At 37.1% G+C, this 20588-nt stretch overlaps 1 protein-coding gene across 6 annotated transcripts in view; it reads left to right on the plus strand.

The window, feature by feature from the left end:
* ASB5 (ankyrin repeat and SOCS box containing 5) overlaps nt 1–20588 on the plus strand; it is a 37886-nt gene that overhangs the window by 11720 nt on the left and 5578 nt on the right. For 5 of the 6 annotated variants that reach the window (XM_080590475.1, XM_080590476.1, XM_080590477.1 and 2 more), the window contains 2 exons: nt 153–445; nt 19944–20023. In XM_080590475.1, coding sequence (XP_080446601.1) covers nt 250–445; nt 19944–20023 — 276 coding nt within the window. In that variant the 5' untranslated portion in view covers nt 153–249. Of the gene's footprint in view, nt 1–152; nt 446–16866; nt 16935–19943; nt 20024–20588 lie in introns of those variants that run through there. The other variant, XM_080590480.1, reaches the window with a different exon arrangement.

The raw sequence follows: 20588 nt of genomic DNA on the forward strand, positions 1-20588 counted from the left end.
GGCTCTTGCAACTTGTGTCTGTTATATTCTGTCCCACTTGAATATCACCAGGCCAGCAGGAGTGGTAGTGAACTCAATACTATGTACAGTATAAATAATCCTCATATTTTGAGCAGCAAGCATCATGACCAGCTGATATTTTCTTTCCTCAGCACCAGTTGTTCCCAAGAGTGCGTAGCTGGAGCCATATGATCTTATCAACACATTTGAGAGCCCTACCCAAACACTGAGAGAGATTTTGCTGCAGCAATGACTGTCATAGAAGAAAGTCGTCCTTTTGCCCAGCAGCTATCCAATGTCTACTTTACTATACTTTCCCTTTTTTGTTTTAAACTTTTTGTGAAGATCAGCCTTGCTATACTCAGTCACTTCTACATTGTGAAAGGGAACCGTAAGGAAGCAGCAAGGATAGCTGCTGAATTTTATGGAGTTCCTCAAGGACAAGGTATATTTGTATTTACTATCTTATCACTAAAGTTTGTGTTCTTTGTTGCTGTGGGTTTTTTAAAGTATTATTTATTTATTTATTTATTATGTTCAGGCAATTACTTATCTGCTAGCCTCTTTTATATCCAGTTTGTCAAATGCTATGTAGCAGGAGGTTTTTTCTATAGTTCTCTGGTATTTTTAAGAAAAATCTGAAGGAACACTGTTAGATTCTTTAAGCAAATTATTATTAGTAGTAGAAGTATTTTTTTGCATATTAATATTAAGTTCAGAACAAAACTGAAGTATTACAATCAATGTCCTGTTAGGAGAGCGGCCTATGCCTAAGGCTGCCAAACACTTCCCAATTCAAGATACTTTTCTTTCCCAGTTGCTTCTAAGGTTGCCCCCACGTTAGCCACATGTGGGTGAAATTTTCCACACTTGGCATATTATTATTTGGCAACACTCTAGTGAAACTAGTCCAGATAGTTCTGAGAATTATTTATTGATTGGGTTAAAGTTATCCTATAATTTATTTGAATCATAGAATCATAGAATGGTTTGGGTTGGAAGGGACCTTAGAGATCATCTAATTCTACCCCTCCCTGCCTGGACACCTCCCACTAGACCAGGTTTCTCAAAGCCCCATCCAACCTGGCCTTGAACGCTTGGAGGGATGGGGAAGATACAGTCCTTCTGCATCTTGAATGAGCATCTTGGAATGTATCAGGAAACTTAATGTTTGTCAGAATAAGCTTTTGGCATCTGTGTGAAAACCCATCACATTTTACTGGGTTGAAAGTTCTTGTGAAAATTCCTTTTTCTGTTTGCTCAAGCAGAACTTTGGCAAAACTGGGCATTACTGTTCCCACAAGCTCATCTCTGGTGAGCCAGTACCATTTTCATACAATATTTTTTCTGGGTCACAGAAGACAGAAATCTATTTTCTTAATTGACTGAGCTGTGCTTTTGCTCAGCATGGGATCCCTGCTGCCTCATTTGTCTTTGATTGTTCCTTGTATTCTGAGATGACTGAAAGTTTGAGTTCGGCAATGAAACAGGAAGACTTGTCTTGCCTTTTATCACATTCATCTCTAGGTAACATGAGTTACCTTAGAAATAATGTGAGTTAAATGTGAAGGGGAAAACTAGAAATATGCCAAAAAACAGCTACAAACCTGAAGATCTTTTCCTTCTTCAGTACTGGGACAAAGAAGAAACTAGCTTGCTTTGCAGAACATTTACTTGAGGTGTATTTATATCATGTCTTTGCGTGATTTAGAGAAAGTTCTGAAACCCAGGATTTTTACATCTGAGTATATTAATCAGATCATTTGAACTATTACGCATGTGTGCTTGTGTGTGAATATATGTATAGATGTATGTGTGGGTGTATGTATGTACATGTGTTCACTAGAGTGGGATGGAAAGGACTGACCATCTGTCCCACTGGCAAAAATACTCACAGAGTACGTGGTAGGTAACCCTTGCTTGAAATCGAGAAGAACTTTTTGTCAGAAAACTTCCTTCTAGCTCTAAGGCGGATCAGTCTGTGAAGACAGACACAAAATCTGAGTAAGGAAGGAAAAGACTGGGGGGAAAATAGAGGGAAAGGAATAAAATGTATCAAGATGAAAAGCAAAATAGTCTTCCCTATGTCATCTTTTGAATCCAGGTCAGTCATCAGATGTCTGAGCTATTGTAGCCAAATAAATGTATGTTTGGCCTTCTAGTAGTCAGCCCATACAAAAGATGAAAATCTGTCACTCTTGCAGGTTGCTGTTTTGTTCAGGTAGCAGACATTTATACTGATCTTAAAGGCTCACACATACTGTGGAGTTTCTGTTTTTCTGTTTGGTTTATTAAAAAAACAAACAAAATACAGTTAATGCAACTATTTTGTGTGTAAACTGTATTTTTCACTGTCCTACCTGCAACCTTTGTGTCTAGTTTTGGAACAGTTCTAAGCACATGTTCAGCTAATGTTTCATAATCTACAAATTCAGCCATTTGTCATCATTAACAGGATTGGTCCTTGCTCTCTGAGATGCTAGTAAGGCTCTTCAAGATCATGATTTTCTCTTACCCTGTCTGCATCTTTGCTCTGTGTTTGTAGAAGGGAGCATGATACTGTCTTATCTCACACCATGTTGTGGTATTTGGTTTGTTTATGTTTGTGAAGTACAGTATGGAGATACCTTAATAGAGTTTATAAAATACCGTGAACAAAATATCCTGTTCAAACTAATATCTGGAAGATGTTCAGTAAGTTATGTGAAGCCACAGCTCGAACCATTAAATAATAAAATTAAATACTGAATATCTACCTGATTACCGATCCTGTTACGTGTTTTTTATTAAGCAACAGAGAAGTCTCAGCAGGAAACCTGCCCACAAAACAAAAAAACAGCCTATCATTGCCTAATTGAAGTTTATAGTATCTTAGGAGTAGCTCCCATTAGAGGTAATGTTAGTTTTCATTTTCTAGTTTTAACTTGATTATGTTACTCTTAAAATCCTGCTAATGCTCATATTTTCAGTTTGCTTGCAATATTACAAAATTACTTTTTGCTGTTATAAAGGCTGGCTAGGATAGAGTGTTATAATTTTGAAGAAGAAAAGAGCCTTTGGAAATGTGCTACTAGCCACAGGCATTATTCCATATTTAGCAAATGGAGTTCTTGAATTAAAATAAGCCATGCTTTTTACAAAGCTTTAATAATTGAGGACATTTTAGGTACTGAGCACTAGTACTTTATGGAACTCATTTTATCATACTGAAGGTGTATGGGTCAATACAGGATTTGAGGCCTAGGAACCACACATTTCTTGGCTGACTGCCTTAGTTTTGTGACTTTTTCTTTGTTGAACACAAGGAGACAGCTTTACCTGTATCATCTCCCTGTTGCAGTCTTGTTGCTAGACAGAAGTGAAACAGATTATGTTTTCTTCCTTCAGATTTCAGAAATATCTTCTCTCTTGTTTTCTCTGCAGTCTACTGTGTTAAATTTATCCTTTAGATCTCACATGTATGTGAACAGCTGGATTGGGACAACGCCCATAATTAATTTTAAATTATTATATGGTTTATGTGGCATTGAAATATAAGAACTAGATCAGTGTCCAGCATCAGATAAGACCAGAAATGTGTGTATAAAATCTCTACTAACTATAAATTACACAGTTTGTTTATGAAGATGAAGTCTGAGTAAAACTTTTCTTCTGTACATCTAAAAGGCACCTTGAGAGGTGATTTGGACCCTCTAGTACCAAATATACAAGGGTTGCCTGGTAAATATTTGTTTAACCTGTTTCTAAAATGCTCAGTAATAGTGATTTCTGCAGTGTCCTTATGCAACTGATGCCAATTTTTACTATTCTCATCACTAGAATGCTTCCCACTTAACCTGAGATCTACGTAAATCTTATATAATGAATGCTTTTATAAGTTTTTCTCCAGCTATGAAATTTAAAGACTACTAGCATGCATGTTCCCACCTCTGTAGTTTTTGTCTTTTCTAAAACAAAGGAAAAAGGATTTCACTTGGTCTGTTCTCTTAAGTCTTGTTTTCTAGACCTGGAATTACTGTAGTTGCCTTGTTTGGACTTGTGCCAGTGCATATACAGTTCACAGACATCATTATTCATGTCTAATTCCACATGTTAAATGGAGTGTTCCAGCTGACACTTTATGGGTGCACCCAGTGGAACTATCGGTTGTACAAAAGTGGGACACTTATGTCACGTGCAGTATATGTGATACCCTATGTAATACCTCCTGTGGTGATGCTTTTTTTTCCCAACAGTATAGTATTATGGATTGTAGCCAACTATAAACCGCATGTTAAAACAGTGTCACTGTATTATGCATTTGCTTCTTCCCCTTTGAGTATAATACTTTATACTTGCCTTCAGGTAACTTCACGCAATTTCTCCATTTTACTCAAATCTATTTTTAACTGTTTCCCTCTGAGCAGTTGCAGCACCTTCAGTTCAGTGTCATCCACAGATTTTAGAAAAAATAAACATAATAGTCTATCATCAGTATTTTCAGTATTAAAACACTGGATAGCACCTAATGCAGGACAGAACTATGCAGTCTTTTACATTTGTTTAAAGTGGATTAAACACTGTGTCTTAATAAACTATCAAAATGTATTTTTTTTTTTTGCCTCTGGTGAAGTCAGTGGTATTATTAGCATAAAAGACTTAAATGAAAAAGGCATCCATTCTATTGTGAAGGTCCAATTTACTGGATTATTTTACTGTATCAGTTACTTTGGCACTGATCTTGTAAACACTTACTCATATACACATACTTGCCCCATTGAATTGAAAGGGATTGATTAGTTATTTAAAGCTAAGTGCTTTGCAATCAGGCACTTATAGCTGTGCTATAAATAGATTATGATGCCTAGCTTTTCTGTCTATCTAGCTTTTCTGTTTACCTAGCTTTTGTGTTAAAGTGAACATGTATTTATTAATTATTCTATAAAAAAGAATTTTATTAATTCATTTTATAGAAAATGTCATAGCTTATTTATGTTTATTCAGTTTTAAAGTTCTGTGCCCTATAAACTGACCTACAAAAATGAACTTACTTGCAGATTAATTTGGGGTATAATTAACTCCTTAATAGGCTATTTGCAGTGACAGTGACTCGCACAGTAAGATTAATTCTCTTGCAGTATTTCCAGATCTGTGAAGAGTTAATAACTCAGGCTTTTGTACATCTGTTGCTTGACAGAAACCCAAAGATCAAAGCAACCTTTAGGCTCTTCCTACTATACCAACCAGCTGGTCATACCATGAAAGTACTCTATATATACAAGTGCTGAGTTAGAGATTGAGCTGACTTTTATAGTTCCTTTGCTTTAGGATGAGGTAGTAGGCTGTGGTTTCAAAGTACATGCATCAAATCTTCAGACATAACTAATTGTTAGATGTTTTGGGGACCGTAAGACATAAACTCTACTGGGAAATACTGCTGAGAGCTTGGCTTATATGGAAGAATCCATAACATGATTAATATAGATAATATAATAGAAGTTGGAGTTATAATTCCCATTCATAAACCTGTGTAAGGCAAAATATTCTGTTTTCATAGAATCACCGAATGGTTTGGGTTGGAAGGGACCTTAAAGCCCATCCAGTTCCAACCCCCTTCCATGGGCAGGGACACCTCCCACTAGATCTGGTTGCCCAAAGTCCCATCCTGCCTGGCGTTGAACACCTCCAGGGATGGGGCATCCACAGCTTCTCTGGGCACCCTGTGCCAGTGCCTCACCACCCTCCGAGTAAAGAATTTCTTCCAAATATCTAAACAAAACCTACCCTCTTTCAGTTTAAAGCCACTGTCCCTTGTCCCATCACTCCACTCCCTGACAAAGAGTCCCTCCCCAGCTTTTCTGTAGGCCCCCTTTAGGTACTGAAAGGCCGCACTAAGGTCTCCCCAGAGCCTTCTCTTCTCTAGGCTGAAATTAATTTTATCAAAATTAAAACTGATACTCAGTAGCTGTCAAAGTGCTTTTAGCTGCAAGCACAAAGTGTTCGGAGGAACTTTCTTTTAAAATATTAACTTGGCAGAAGTTAATGTAAGCAACAAACAACTAATCATGTACTTACACAGGTATGTGGGGTCTGTACAGAGGTTAAGTACTTCTGACAACATGAAATGTTTATTCTTTAATATCCTAATTTTAATTATGTCAACTCGGCAAAAATATTCATTGACTATCACTTTATGCATAACTATACTATTTTTAAGTTGTATTTGAAAGTTACTTGAAAGCAGAATTTGTATTTGTAGTGTTTGAGTACAGTTTCTCAAAGCTAATTATACTATTTTTGTAGAACTGTAGAGGTGAATATGCTCTTGTTTCTTATAGGTTAAAAAAATAAAAGTCTACTCCTGATACTCTTGAATGAACATGGCAAGTTCTAAGCTACCCTTCTCTGCTTTATCTGCCATGGCCATGCATGGTAGAAATGCCCAGTACATTCCTAGTTACCCTAAATTAAGCCAATTGCTAGGATTATGCCATTTAAGACTGGAGTCCCCATCTCCTTTCAGGATTATGAGACTGGTAACTAGTATAAAGTCTGCTGTACCCTGCTTTTTCTTCTACGCTGAGCACTGCTTGGGCAGACCCAAGAAACCAGGTCCACTAAATACAACTTGGAAATTGGAAATAATGCTATGTTACACTGTTAGAGATCCACTATTTGGAAAGCTTGATTTTTGACCTGTAGCAAATCATTAGAGAAGATTCTTCCTATTATTCTACTCTAACAAGTTGCAATTGATAATGTCACTCAGCAACAGTTGTTAGGTAGGGAAGATAGGCACGAGGCATTTTCTCAACTTGCATTCCACAGAGATCACAGTTCTATTAATAAAAGCTGTATAAGACCTCTAATAGCTTCCTGGATACAATAGAGATTCATTTAGTAATGATAGGAATATTGTATGGCATACCTATTCACCATAGCACTCAGTGTAAGGCGCCACATTTAGCATTTGTTTTTCATATGCAGCACGTAAGCTAATGGTGTAAGAATGCTTAAGATAGTGAGAATGTTCTTTTTGAAAAGTTCAGAAGGGAGTTTTTTGATGGAGCTTGTCATCCCCTCTTACATGTGGAATAACTTTGCCTAGTATGACAAATAACGGCCAAGGAAGAGTCATACTTAAAAATAAATCTCAAGATTCTAGACACTTGCTTAGAGTGGAGCAAATCACACCAACATCTACAAGATACCAGAACCGTTCTCCCCTGAAGAACATAATTTTGACACTTTAAAGGCATTTTGGTGAAGGCTATGTGATGCAACTAAACTGGCATGGAAATTCATGCAACCAGAGCTCTGAGCTGTCTGTAGCAGCAAAAACCAAGCACAATTGTTGCCAAGCACTGGCTCTTTCCCCACCTTAAATAAAATCTCTGAGGCTACAAAAGGTTCCAGTGAATGTATCTGCTGGGGCCTGTTTGCATGCTTGCTTCCCTGAAGGGAAGTGAGCTATCCTATCACGTAGATTCCTTTGTGTTTTATTTTATTCCTGTCTGTATTTGTACATTAGGACCTTATTGGGAAGACCATCACCGAAGGCTGTATATTACAATCAGTATCATTCATGTGTGCTTCTTTGATACGTGTCTTTTCTGAAGGTGAACCTTAACTTGTCACCATCACAGATCCTATTGGCATGCTTGATTTGTGTACTCTGAGTTCACATGGAAATTCCCTTCATCAATTGATTTATTTTTCTGGGTGAGATGAATAATAAGCTTTCAAACCACAAACAAGTACAAATGAAACTTTGAACTTCGACGTAGCTTAAAACAGGCACAGGTTTTAAAGGTGCACAGCAGTAAGATGAAAATATAATCCTGGAGCAAATGATAGAGGAATCTACCTGCAAGGCCTTACAGGCAACTATTCAAAAAACAAAGCCATGAGGAAGCTCCTGAACTGGGTTAGGGCAAGCTCAAATGCACCACCTGTATTTGGTCTTTTTTTACAGCAGCAGCAAGGCATAGGCACCATGGGGATACCAAAATAGCATAGCTCCCTGAAGGTGATGTTCCTTCCCGCACCCATAGACTTGTTATGGCCAGAGTTCTGCTATTCACACTCTTCTCTTGTAGGAGATGTTCTCAAACATTTGCAATGCAAGCAAGCAGTGAGTGAACTTCTGCCAGGGTTGGATGATGATGGCTTTGGGGGAATGCATTACGTGCCTAAGTACTGAGCTCTGTTCGTGACTGCAGCAACGCTGCCTGGCTGGTCATAAATCCATTATGGCATGCTCCATCTGTTGCACTAGAGGATGTTACTTTTTGCTATGTCTAGTCTTTCTGTCAATAGACCTCATCTCTCTCTTTATGGCTCTCATGGTAATTGCCTGAAGATTCACTCTGAGGTGCGCTGTACCATTCCCATGTGGACTACTGGTCATGCCTTGGCTCTTTACGCTCTCTGTCAATATCCGAAGCCCAGGTTTGTTTTGGATTTCCAACTAACAGAGAGTTATAATACTGTAAAATGGAGTCTGTAGTAGGATTGTTGGTTTTCTTTATAGCGGCATAGAAAAATAGCATTTTCTGCTTAAAAAAATAGCGACCGTTTAAACATTATCTACTTATCTGCTGGCATTGTCAAGATGTGGAGGACAGAGGACTGGTTGGTGACACCTGCGTAATGCCTAAGCTTCTGCTTGACTGCTAATTATATCATTGAATTGGCCATGAAATACACAAGTACATGCAATCATCTTTTTTTTTTGTTGTTGTTAAGAGGGTTCCAGTCCTTTCCTGTCCTGCTGCTGCCAGTTTCTAGTCCTGTTCCAGGATATAACGTGGCAGGCTCCATGCAGTCACTGACAATACTGCCCAAAAAGGTGGAGTGACCAATTCTAAAAGTACAAAACAGTTTGTGAAGCTAAATGGCACATTAGTTGGCTTACTTGAGGAGGGTGGCATACAAAAAAACACCAATCCGTGACATCTGAAAGTAGTGCAATTTTCTCCAATCCTTCTTAAGATAAATTGATGTTATTGGAGTTCAGACTATACTGCATTGGGCTTCATCGTGTGTTGGAAGGATTCTTTTTTTTCTTTTTTGGTTGTTGTTTTTATTTAAGCATCTTTTAGTGTGTTATCGTAGTGGCCTCTGCATGGCCTTATGAATAGCCTTGAAAATAGAGTGAATTCCCGCTGGAATTCACCCCTGTAGAGTAAACTCCGAGCTATTTGCTGGCATAGAAATGTTTGAAACTGTACTGAATTTTATTTTAAAATAAAAATCTGGATAAAAACATTGTGAAGGAAATAGCTTTGAAGTTTCTTCTAACAGTTCGCCTATTGGGATATAAAAGCACTAATTATAAGTCAACTGCAACGTAGTGGTTTATTCAAAGCCTGTCAGTTAAATTAAGTCAGAATTCCAAACTCATCAGTAAAATCCTCCAGTTTCCGTATTTTGAAACTGTAGTGTCTGCCCCTTCCTCTTGCAGTTTTTTGGATGGTTAGCTGCATTGCTCCCATGGGTACATGAATATACGAATGGACATATACATAATATGAATACTGTCCATAATTACTCGTGTACCAGGGCAGCAAAATAGTGGTCTATGATATTTTCTCCATACACGGGTGTCTACTTAGATTTCTGTTACAGGTTTTGTAACGGATTTTGGAAATGTTTGTCTTCAATAGCAAAAAAAAAATAAAAAAATCTGAAGAACATAATCTGAGTACCAAAGCTGAGTAATTTCAAGTAGTAGTAGTGGTTTTATTACTTAATGAGGCTGAGAGAGAACAGATGTTTATTTTGAAGCTGATGCACACAGTGCATGGATGGCTGACTTGAGCAAGATCACATAGCAATTCCATGTCAGGGGTGGAAATGAAATACCTGGTTCTTCAGTCTTACCACACAGTCTTAAGTATATGTCCATCTTTTCTTCATATCAACATCACAGTTATATTTTTAATACATTTCTAGTTGATTTCTGATGTTGGTCTAGCTTTCACTTCAAAGGAAAAAAAAATACTGTTTATTTACGTACGGTTTTGATATGGCTTTTGCCCAGGAATATGAAGAGCTTTGCCCACTTTAAAGCATGAAGAAACAGCATATATTTTTATTGTGCTTTGATGTCCTTCAAAGTGTTCAAACTATGTTGGAATGGCAAGTGTCTATGGAATAGAGATACTTTTGAAGCTGGCAGATTTTTGGGGTAGTCTACCTTCATTGATAGCATATTGCTTCTTATGCAGTTTTGTGGAGGAGAATGAGCAGGTGCTGCTGACTCTCCAGGGAGTCTTCTCTGAAGCCATGAAAGCTTTCTGTGTATGTGCTGTTTTTCTTGCTACTGCGTGGTCACACCTGTGTGGATGGTGAGAATAATAACGTGGGGGTTGGAATATCTGTGGGAAGCAAGCAGTACGACCTGCGTCCATGTTGTTTGTGGCACTCCACTTGAAGGACCCAGCTTCATTGTCAGCTGACAACTTCACCCACAAAACTCCTACAAAAACATGTAGGTCTTGTCTTCCCAGCCCACTGTCAATCCCTGCCCTGCAGTGCCAGATGCTTTGCTTGATCCTAATCCTCACCACCTTCTCCTGAAAGTGCTGGGATTCCATTCCAAATGCAAAGGAAATGTAAAACTGAGATGAGCCGCTGAGCCATGCCAAGTACAGAAATTGTCATCAGTTATTTCTCACCTGGAAAATAGTGCTGATATCTTCCTGACACAGACACGTGTATACATGTTCTTAGTAAGGCTTCTGGTTGATTTGCTGTATTTTCCCATATTTATTTTCTTGAGGAAGATACGATGAGTTGACAACTAATTCTAGTATTAAGGTTATATATAATGTCCATGCTCTTTTGCAAAAGTTCTATTCCAGCTTTTACTTGCAGAGTCTGATTGCTGGATGTATAGAGGTGCTTATCTCAGTTGGTGAGACATTCTGGCTGATTCAGCTAGATAAAATCTGAGGAAAATAACTTTCTGAAAGGCGCATAACCTCTGGGAGAGCACAGTTTTGTTCTCTATTGTGAGAACAGAAGCAGCCCACTTACTTCTGTTCTGTAAACAGTGTAATACTGTTCCAGTAAGACAGTTCTCATGTTCTGTAATTTCAAGGTAAAAAATTGTGACTGCTCTTTCTTCATCCCCTCACCCCACCCAACTATAAACTTGCTTCTGATTTTCTCTTAAAGAAAAACAAGAAGGATCTAGAAAATCTCATGAAATACGTTTGTATTATTCCAGTATCTTAGGGATTCATTTTTGTCAAGTACCTGAAAAGAACAGTACCAGCAAACCCCAGTAATGTTAATTTCCTTCTATAAAGTTTACAGATGGCTAGTTTTTGTATTAGTAGAAAAAGTTAGTGAAGGAAGTGTTAGGGGGTGGGGATGCAGAAGTAAAGGCAGCACAACTTGTTACTATTAGAAATAAATCACTTAGAAATCATTTAATCTTTGTTATTATCATAAAAAAATAGCATGCTGGAATTTTATTGTGGATTGCTTCTCCTTGCAGATTTCTGTTGTGCAGTATCAGTATGATACATAATAACCAAAAAAAATGATACTAGTAGTTGGTTGTCCTTGTTTTCATTATTTTTTAAGAAATAGCAGCTTTTGCTTCTCATGACAAGACTGCAGCCTTACTTTCATAATGGGATCAGACCCATTCAGGTTAACCAGTGAAGTCTTTTTTGTAGTGAAACCATTTTTTTTTTAAATTAAAGACATAGTTTCTGGTTGACATCTGTAGGATACCTTCTCCCCTACTTGAGAAAAACAAACAAATAAACAAACCAGAAGTGTTTTATAATTTCATAGCTTCTTCTGGATTCCAAAATCTCTCTCTTAACTGCAAATTACATAGGAGCAAGGCCTGCTGCAATAATAATTACTGTTTCTATCTCTTACTATAAGATTTGACAGTGTGATAAAAACAGATTTATTTTTCCTGTTTTAGATTGCTTGTTATTCAAGAAACAAAGCACTGAATACTTATGCTTTAACAATGTTTCTTTTTTGATGTAGTTATTGAAAAATTAACACATTCTTTCCTTTTAAATTGTGTAAACAGTTAAGACTCATGCTGTAGCTAAGCTGATTCTTTCTCTGCTTTAAAAATAGAAAATGCTAGAGCAATCCTTCCCTTCCCCCGCTACGTACCCACTAGTCCAAGCTAGTAAATGTTACTGAATGGATTTCAGTGTTGTAGCTATTCTACAGTAAGTACAAGAGCCTTTGTGAAAAAACGAAAGGAGGAAAAAAGGTAGTAGAAATCCATTTGTGGATGTTCGTCAGACCGGAATACCTGCAGCAATGACAGCCAGACTTCCCTCCAGAAACAAACAATGACAACAAGCACTGCTGTTCAGAGGAGCCACAATCTCCCCAAAAGACGCCTAGAAAGTATAGGGGAGTGTCCTGCGAAACGAAAAGCTAGCTGGGGTATTCTGACCAGCCAAGGTTAGTACAGCAGCCATTTCAGAAACTGTGTACTGAAACATGCTAACCTGACCCAATTTACCATGTTCTAGGTCTAAACTGTTGTTGTTTGTTTCAGCTAATATAAATGTATGTTTATGATAAAGGCACTCTGCTTTCTTGCATGGGTTAACTCAAGGGTGTTGAGAATATTTTATTATTATTTTTTTTCTGTACTCTTACCAGGTGATCTAAAATACCCTTTCTTGTTTATCTGTCTTATTTGTTTTATGGCAGTGTTTAAGGCTTGACTTACCCTGACTTTTGCTGTCAGGACACAAGGTAACTGGATACTGAAGGCTAATTGTTTACAACAGAAAATTAAGAGAATGAAAGGAGGGGGAGGAGTAACTTTTTATATAAAGAGCAGTTTATAGGTAACAGAAGCAGGAGGCAATGGAAGAACTACAAGTGACAGAATTATTGTGTCCTGAACTGAGATACTAAGGACAAAGTTATAATTCTAAGGGTTTGCAAAGAAAAGTACTTATGAGATAATTAAGTTACTGCACACAGGCAGTTTGAGCAATGAAGAACAAACTGTATTATAAAATAAGTGCTTAGGACTGCTATTGTCTGAGCCACATTTTCCTTTTTTTTTCCTTTTTTTCATAAAACAAATGTGTAAAAGGGAGCTTTGAGTAATCATGAGAGTCTAACAGGACTTTTTTTTTGTAATGGTTATCATGGTCATAATTAATATTGACCACATCCTAAGGCTGTGTGAGGGTGGGAAAACAAATACAAAAAAATGGTATTGTTTATCATATATCAAATTTAAGTGTTTCAAAAGTGGAGATGTTAAAATACTCAAGGAAAATAAGAGTATTAAAGGGACAGGAGACAGGAAAGAGAGAGTTGATAATGTTGTGCATAATTATGAATTTACCATGTAAAACATAGCTATATGTTACAGAAATACCTTTGCTAAAGTCCAATACTGACAGTTCTAGAATTAAGCAATATTCAAGAATTAAAGCAACAATTACCATAGCTTCCCAAGTAGCTGTTTGAATGCAATGGTACTGTTCACCATTTGGGCTAAGATTTCCTGACAGTAAATGTTATTTATGAACATTTCAGCTAGTTAAGTCAGCAGTTCCCCCAAAAAACAACTTTGTTCATCAGACTAAAATTTTACAAATGTTTTGTCTACCACTGTTATCATTAGCTGCTCCTTGAGGGTTAGGGTTCCTTTGCTAATCTTAAAACGTATTAGCCGCAGTTAGCCAAGTTTTGGAAAGTTCAAAATCACAGCAAAATATGGAAAGTAAATTTTTCTGAAGATTTTATCGTAACATGGTTCAGCTACTTACAGCCTCCTTGTGACCGACCAGCAGGGTGTATGTACTTATTGACTGACGCCTGAAGTACCAGGAGACTGCTGTTGCAATTGATGCTTCTGTTTGTTGCAGTTCACTTGAATAACAAGTATATCTAATACTAAATCTGAAGGAGGCACTTTTCTTCCCTCTCTGTTCCCGTCTGTGAGAGTTACTGAATCCTGATTTTGTTCTCCAGGCACCCTAGCAGAATGAAGGAAGAGGAAGTCATACAGCAATGCACGAAATACACAGATTGGAAAATAGGCTAAAAGTGATGGGGTGGCAGGAGGCATATGTCAACGTCAAGATTTAGTAGAAGGGAAAAAAAATAGAGCCAGGTTATGAAAAGCTTTTTAGCCTACTGGCACGAGGGTCCGTAACCAGGCTATTTGAGCAAAATCTCCTGGATGTGGCAAAAATCAGCACACACTGGCCCCAGCTTTGCTGGCCAGTGAGCTACTGCCTCTGTAGTTAGGAATTACACCACACGCTGCATGCAGTCTGGCAAACTGGGAAAATACGGAGACTATGAGCACAGCCTGGGGAAAATTGCTGGCAGTCTGGCTTAAGGCCGAGACTGGTCTTGATGAACAAAATTACTTCAGGCAGAAATGCTCCAAAGCCCCAGGTCAGCTCAGATTGCCAGTATTCCTCTTCTGTCAGCTTCTAGTTGGCAGTCCGTTGAAAAACTTGTTTTAATAACAGTCCAAGGAAACAATACTAGCCTTACAATGTCATCAGCTGCTCCACATGCTTAAGTCAAATCCGCTGTGGGTCTAAAAGTATCTACTGATTTAGAGGTTAATGTGATTTTAGATCTTCGTGCTCTAGCTATGGCACACAGAGTTTGCAAGCTACTTTGGTCCAGAAAAATATCCAGCCAGTTGTTGATCCTCCAAAAAGACGGAAAAAACAGACTGTGCGTGAGTAATGGGCAGGGGAGTTGTTACTGTGCTCTCATGTGACAGGAGAAGGGGCCTGACACGTTTCTTCCTGGGTGTGCAAGGCCTGGCTCAGAGCCAGCAGCAACAACTGCTGCTGCTGCTGCCATCGTCACTATCATCGCCTTCACGTAGCAGTGTTGCTTCTGTTGGCACCTGTCTTTTTTTTTTTTTTTTGAGGCTTGTAATACAGTGTAGTGGCTCGCGTTTCTGTTAAATTGCAACAGCAAGTGCTCAGGATTTAGGAACTGTTAGAAGCAATGTTGCTTGGGCCACAGTGATTTGATCCTGTAATGCCCGATAACAGTATTTGACAACACATTCACCTGCTGTACTTTTCCACAAAGCTCCTACTTTCCTTGCTGTGCAAGATCGATGGTGTTCTGAGAATGCATTAGGTTTAAGTTTATATAAAGAAGAAATACACCCTCTATATTCTTGTATGTTGCAAAGGTTGGAAGGCATGTAGCCAAGGGCAGGAATCCACAAGAAAAAAGAGCTAACTTCTTTATGCCCCATCCCTAAAAGAAAATTCTGTCCTTGTCTTTGTTGTGGCCCCTGCATGTTTTAAAAGCAGCCATCTAACCTAAGTTTGTTGGTGGATCATGGTTATTATCTAAGCCTGAAATTTCAGAAGTTCGGTGCTCTCATAACTATAATTAAACCATGCTTTCAACGTACACTCTAATACGTAAGTACTCTGGAGAAAAAAAGAAAAAAAAACTATTATATCAGTTTTACAATTTGAGCCTTAAAATTCCATCTTTTGGTTCCTAGTTATAGGAACCAAATAGTTATAGTTCCATAGTTATAAAATACTGTGAATGGATGATGCTATGAAGGTGGATTAAATAAGGGCTTTGAAGTATTTTTATGGTATTGGGAGAATACTATTAAACAGGCAATATACAATTATTAAATATTATGTTCAGGTTGCAAGATCCTACTAGATATGGAGACATAAAATAATCTGAATACTAATTCAGTGAATATAGCACCAGAATGGCAAGAATAATGTGCATTCATGTCATGTAGGTGGACAAACAGAACTGTGTGAGGAAAGAAGTTTTGTTTTGTGTGGTTTTCAGGAATAGGATATTGCTGGCTTTTGCAGTTGGAATGAAATCCCCACATTTTGAAAGTCTATGTGATGATAAGCACTGGAAAGAATATTGGTGTCAATCAACCAAGGTTTCATTTTTTTATATGTGTATATTTATATGTTTGTGTATACATATTTATATATTGTTATAACACATAAAGTCAAATTAAAGCAATGATGATTTAAAATACTGAAATGAAATACCTAAACGCCACTTGAATGGATGGAATGACTGCGTCTAATGACTTTTACTAAAATATTTTTACTTAGTATTTTACTGCTATGATTGTTTATGCAGGAATGGCTTACAGGTAATTGTAGGTAAATGTGGAGGAGTGCAGGTTATATGAAAATAGGAAGCAAATAACGTTAATGACAGAAATGGATCAAAATCAGAACTGCAAATCCCCATTCTTAGGGGTGGACTGATACTTTCACTGCTTAGATTAGTTATTAAAAACAGTTTAATAGCCCAAGAATTGTTAAGAACATAATAGGGAATAGTGAACTGCTAAAATACAAACCCATTCCACTGAGCAAATCAAGCAGCATTTCCAACATGTTCAGAATATCTCTGCTTCTTTCTTTTCTAAGAAAATAGGAAAATGACTTATAAACATTTGGCAGTGCTTCCCTTAGAAATCTATGCATTAATAATGATGTTTGAGGATACCAACTAATTGCATGAGGTTAAAAAAGGAGTTCATTTTGCAAATCTTACTCAGCTTAAGGTTCTCTTGATCTCACTAGGAGATTCTTTTGGGTTGAAATTCAAGTTAAGCTGTCTTGGAAGGCAAATACACAGATGCTGGCACTTTTGTTACATTAAAAAAAGAAACATGGGGGAAAAAAAAAAGGCCACTGTCCTTTAGCATAAGAAAAGAAACTGGCAACTGCCACATGCTCATATCTTCGGAGCTGTGTTTACTGCAAGGTGAAAGTTCATGTTACAGTGAGCTGCTGATCTCCTTCCAAACATAGCTGGAGAGTATTGAGAACAGGCCCAACTAACAAGAGCAGGTTCATTTATTTATTTATTTTTCAGATTGAAAGAAATGAGTAGGATTTATAATTGCAATTGGTTGGAAGTGCCATGGGGAGACGGAGATTTAGGTACTGTATGATACTTTGTAATTTTGTTTTTAACTATGACTGTTAATACACTGAATATATTTATTCTTTCTTATTAGTGTTTACAAAGCAGTGCAGGCTGCCCTTCCTGGTAAACTCTATGCCAGCAAGCTTGGAACTAGTGTGGCTTCTAAATATAGTTCGAGATGCTTTGTATTCAGCGTCTGTCAGGGACTACATCAGTGGGGACTTAATACATTAGCAGTTTTGGAACAGACCGTGTTTGTTAATAGTGCTGTTACAGACAACGCTGAATTAGAATTTTTCCTTATTTATATTCTTGTTAATGCTTTCTAAGTAAGAGCCATAGCAAGCTTGTAGATTAGCAGAAGGCAGCAAGCTAGATAATGAATTTATTTTAAGACAACTTTGATGTTTATTTATGCTGCGTATTTATTTTTAACATATTCTTGTCCCTGTGATATTTAATGATTATTATGTTTACCAATAAATTAGTTGGAATGTGAAAGATTTTTTCCAAACCTGGTTTGCACAATTTTTTTCCTGCAGTATTTTGCTTATGGATTTCTTTTTAATAGAGGTGGTACAAACATGTAGGTTTTAATGGATTTAGCAGAAACAGTGAGCTGCTGGATGCCTACTTGAAGGTGGGGATATAAGGTGGGCCTAGATGCAAAACAGAGCTCAGAATGGGATCTGGCATCATTTGCTTTTCAAATTTCACTGGCACTGTAATATTAACAGTTGTTCTTCTGAGCAATCCATGGGGGAAGGAGATGGAGGAATGAAAGGTGTTTTCAGATATAATGGTGTTCAGGAATAATGGTGTTTTCAGATTCTGCATCTTCGTTCGGTTTAGAATTACACAAAGCCACAAAAATGTCCAAAGTATGAGTACATTTAATAGGGATAAAGACTTTATAGACTTCACAATATTATTAGATTTTTTTTTTCTATATAACAGTTGTCTTTTTCTTCCTGTTAATTTAGGAGTAGGGTAAACCATCGAGAGAGAAGTTCTTATCTAAGGAGAAAGGGGGACAACATTTCAAAGGCAGCCTCTAAATGCAGTTTTTAATTATTTTTGAGAATTTTTTGCAGCTGCCAGAAGGAGAATTTAATGAATTTAGCTTCATTTGAATTAGAACAACACGAGTGCTGGTTCAGATACTGCTATAGAAGGAGGAAAACATCGGTCAAAATTCTCATAGTGATTACACACATTCAAGCTACTACAATAGGGTAACTGTATTTGAGCTTATTGGGATGGCAGGGAGGAAATACTGGTATTTTGTAAAAATCAGGTCAGTAAGATTTCTGAGCTCAGTTGTTGTGTAACTTTCCTTAAAATTCCAGTCAGTGTGTGTATGTCTTTTAGCTCAGTAATTCCTACTAGAAATAAGAATTGCAAAATACTGCATTTAATCTTGGCAAGGATTTTTTTAGTTTTAGTAAGTTTGCAGTAGTTACACCAGAAAAAAAAAAAAAAAGTAACATTAACTTTTCGCCCTGATTTAAAATATATCTGCAATATAGTAGCTGCTAACAGTAATATTACAAAATGGCTCATTTAGGGTTCCTTTTGTTCTCCTCATAGAGTTATTTCCAATTAGAGTTCCAATTTCTATTCTTACAAGAAAAATATGAACAGAGAAAGAAATGGTACAGGAAGAAGAGAAAGAACAAAGTCAGAATCATTCTGTTTATCAACTGTACATTTTGGATGATTTCAACATAATGGTAATAGCTGGCAACAAATCCATAGCATGGTTCCAAAAGTGGAACTGCAGCCTGCACAGGTAGTTGACATAAAGTCACTCAGCTGGGGGATTGCCCTCAAGTGGCCATGATAATTAAATGATGATAAACACGGCTGGCCATTTTTGTGGCTGTCTGCTTCTAATCAACAAAGACTTTATGACTGGTGAACTAAAAATACTGTATAAACTTTGGTAAGGAAGCCAAAAAAGTCCTAGTCCTAACCCATGCATTCATTCCAGACAGCTAGGTGAGAAGAAAATATCTGCCAGTGTTAGGAAGAACGGCAAGATTTAGAAAGTTGCAGGTTTCACCAGTAATTACATCAGCATCTTAGAGTTCAAGTGACTTTTTCTAACGGGAATAAATATCTGTAATCCATAATGTATTTTGAAGATGGCTCTTTCTTACATAGTCTTTCAAAACTTCATTTGCAAAATTCATACAATAAAATGTTATCAGCTATGCTTGCAACCCTATCTGGCTATGAAAGGGCTGTCAGCAGCCAGTCTTCTAGAGGAAAGGGCAGGCTCTTCAACAGGAACGACAGGGGTCTCTGGGACTTGGGTTGGAGTTACGGGTTGTGGAGTTATTTTTATTGGGTGGGAAAGGGTTGCAGGACAAGTCTTGAAAATAAATGCAAACCTTTACTTTAAGCATAACTACCTATTCTTAGTGCTAAAAGCCTTTCAGGACTTAATATCTTGTTCCTACTAGAGCAACCTTTTGCAGTATGAATTCTCACTGTATTTCTCTTCTTGAATTTATGTAGCAGCAGATTAACCTCATAATGCAGAGGGATTTCCAAATTGTATTTCTAATACTTCTGCTTTCTGTACTTTTTCAGGCAGGTTTATGTTTGTTTTAGGTTTAAATACCCATTTGTTGAAGCCTGTAAACTTCTATAGGATAGCTGCTAAAATAAATTATATGATTTTTAAAAATAACGAAAAAGTAGAAGTTGGAAATATGGCAATCACTACATCTATTACATCACAGCAGTGAAATCAATATAGCAACGTTTTGTTCTCCTCTGTACTACATAATCATTTATTATAGATGTTTACAGTTAACAATATAATATAATGCAGTTAATAATATAGTGTTTACTGTTTATAAAGTGATCATTTTAAATACAGTCTCTAAAGGGGAACAATTATTTCCACAGGACAGTTGACTTCATTCTGTGCATTATATTTTCTGCTTTGCTCTGTGCATTCCAAAAGCCTCCTAATTCCTATGGTTTACTCAATAAATGTTGTTATTATATAGGTTCTTGGGCAGATCGCTCACCTCTGCATGAGGCAGCCAGTCAAGGACGTCTTCTTTCTCTAAAGACTTTATTGTCACAGGTGAAGACTGTGTTCTTAAAATTGCTTTCCTTTTTAATGTTACTTAATTTCTCAGCATAGATAATTAATGCAGATTTAGTATGTTTTGCTTTGCTTTCATACACCCGAACTTTTCAGAGCAATACACATTTACAAATTTTTGATACAGTAAGATATAATATTTAAAATATTTCCTCTGTATGTTTTAAACCTCAAAAAAATAATCTTTACCAAAGCTGTAACTAAATGTCTATCAGTCTTTCCCTCCTGTGTGGTGTAAATCAATGTATCATAGAATTATCTGAGTTGGAAGGGGCCCACAAGGATCATCTGCTCCACTGCTTTAAGTCCTCAGGAAACAGAGCTAGCCAGGAATATACTTGTTGAGAGGGAGGTATCACTGAAAGATTATGTTTGTTGCACAGTTGTGATAAAAAAAGGATTTTGTTAGCAAAGGGAGAGACTGTATACCATTACATGTTAATATTACGGTATTGTCATATCAGTTGCTACAATACTGATAAATTATACTAAATAATACATTTGATGAATGCAGTTATTAGCTTTTAAGAATTGAACGGTAACT

This window comes from Anser brachyrhynchus, assembly GCF_964034855.1.
Source record: "Anser brachyrhynchus genome assembly, chromosome: 4".
NCBI lineage: Eukaryota > Metazoa > Chordata > Aves > Anseriformes > Anatidae > Anser > Anser brachyrhynchus.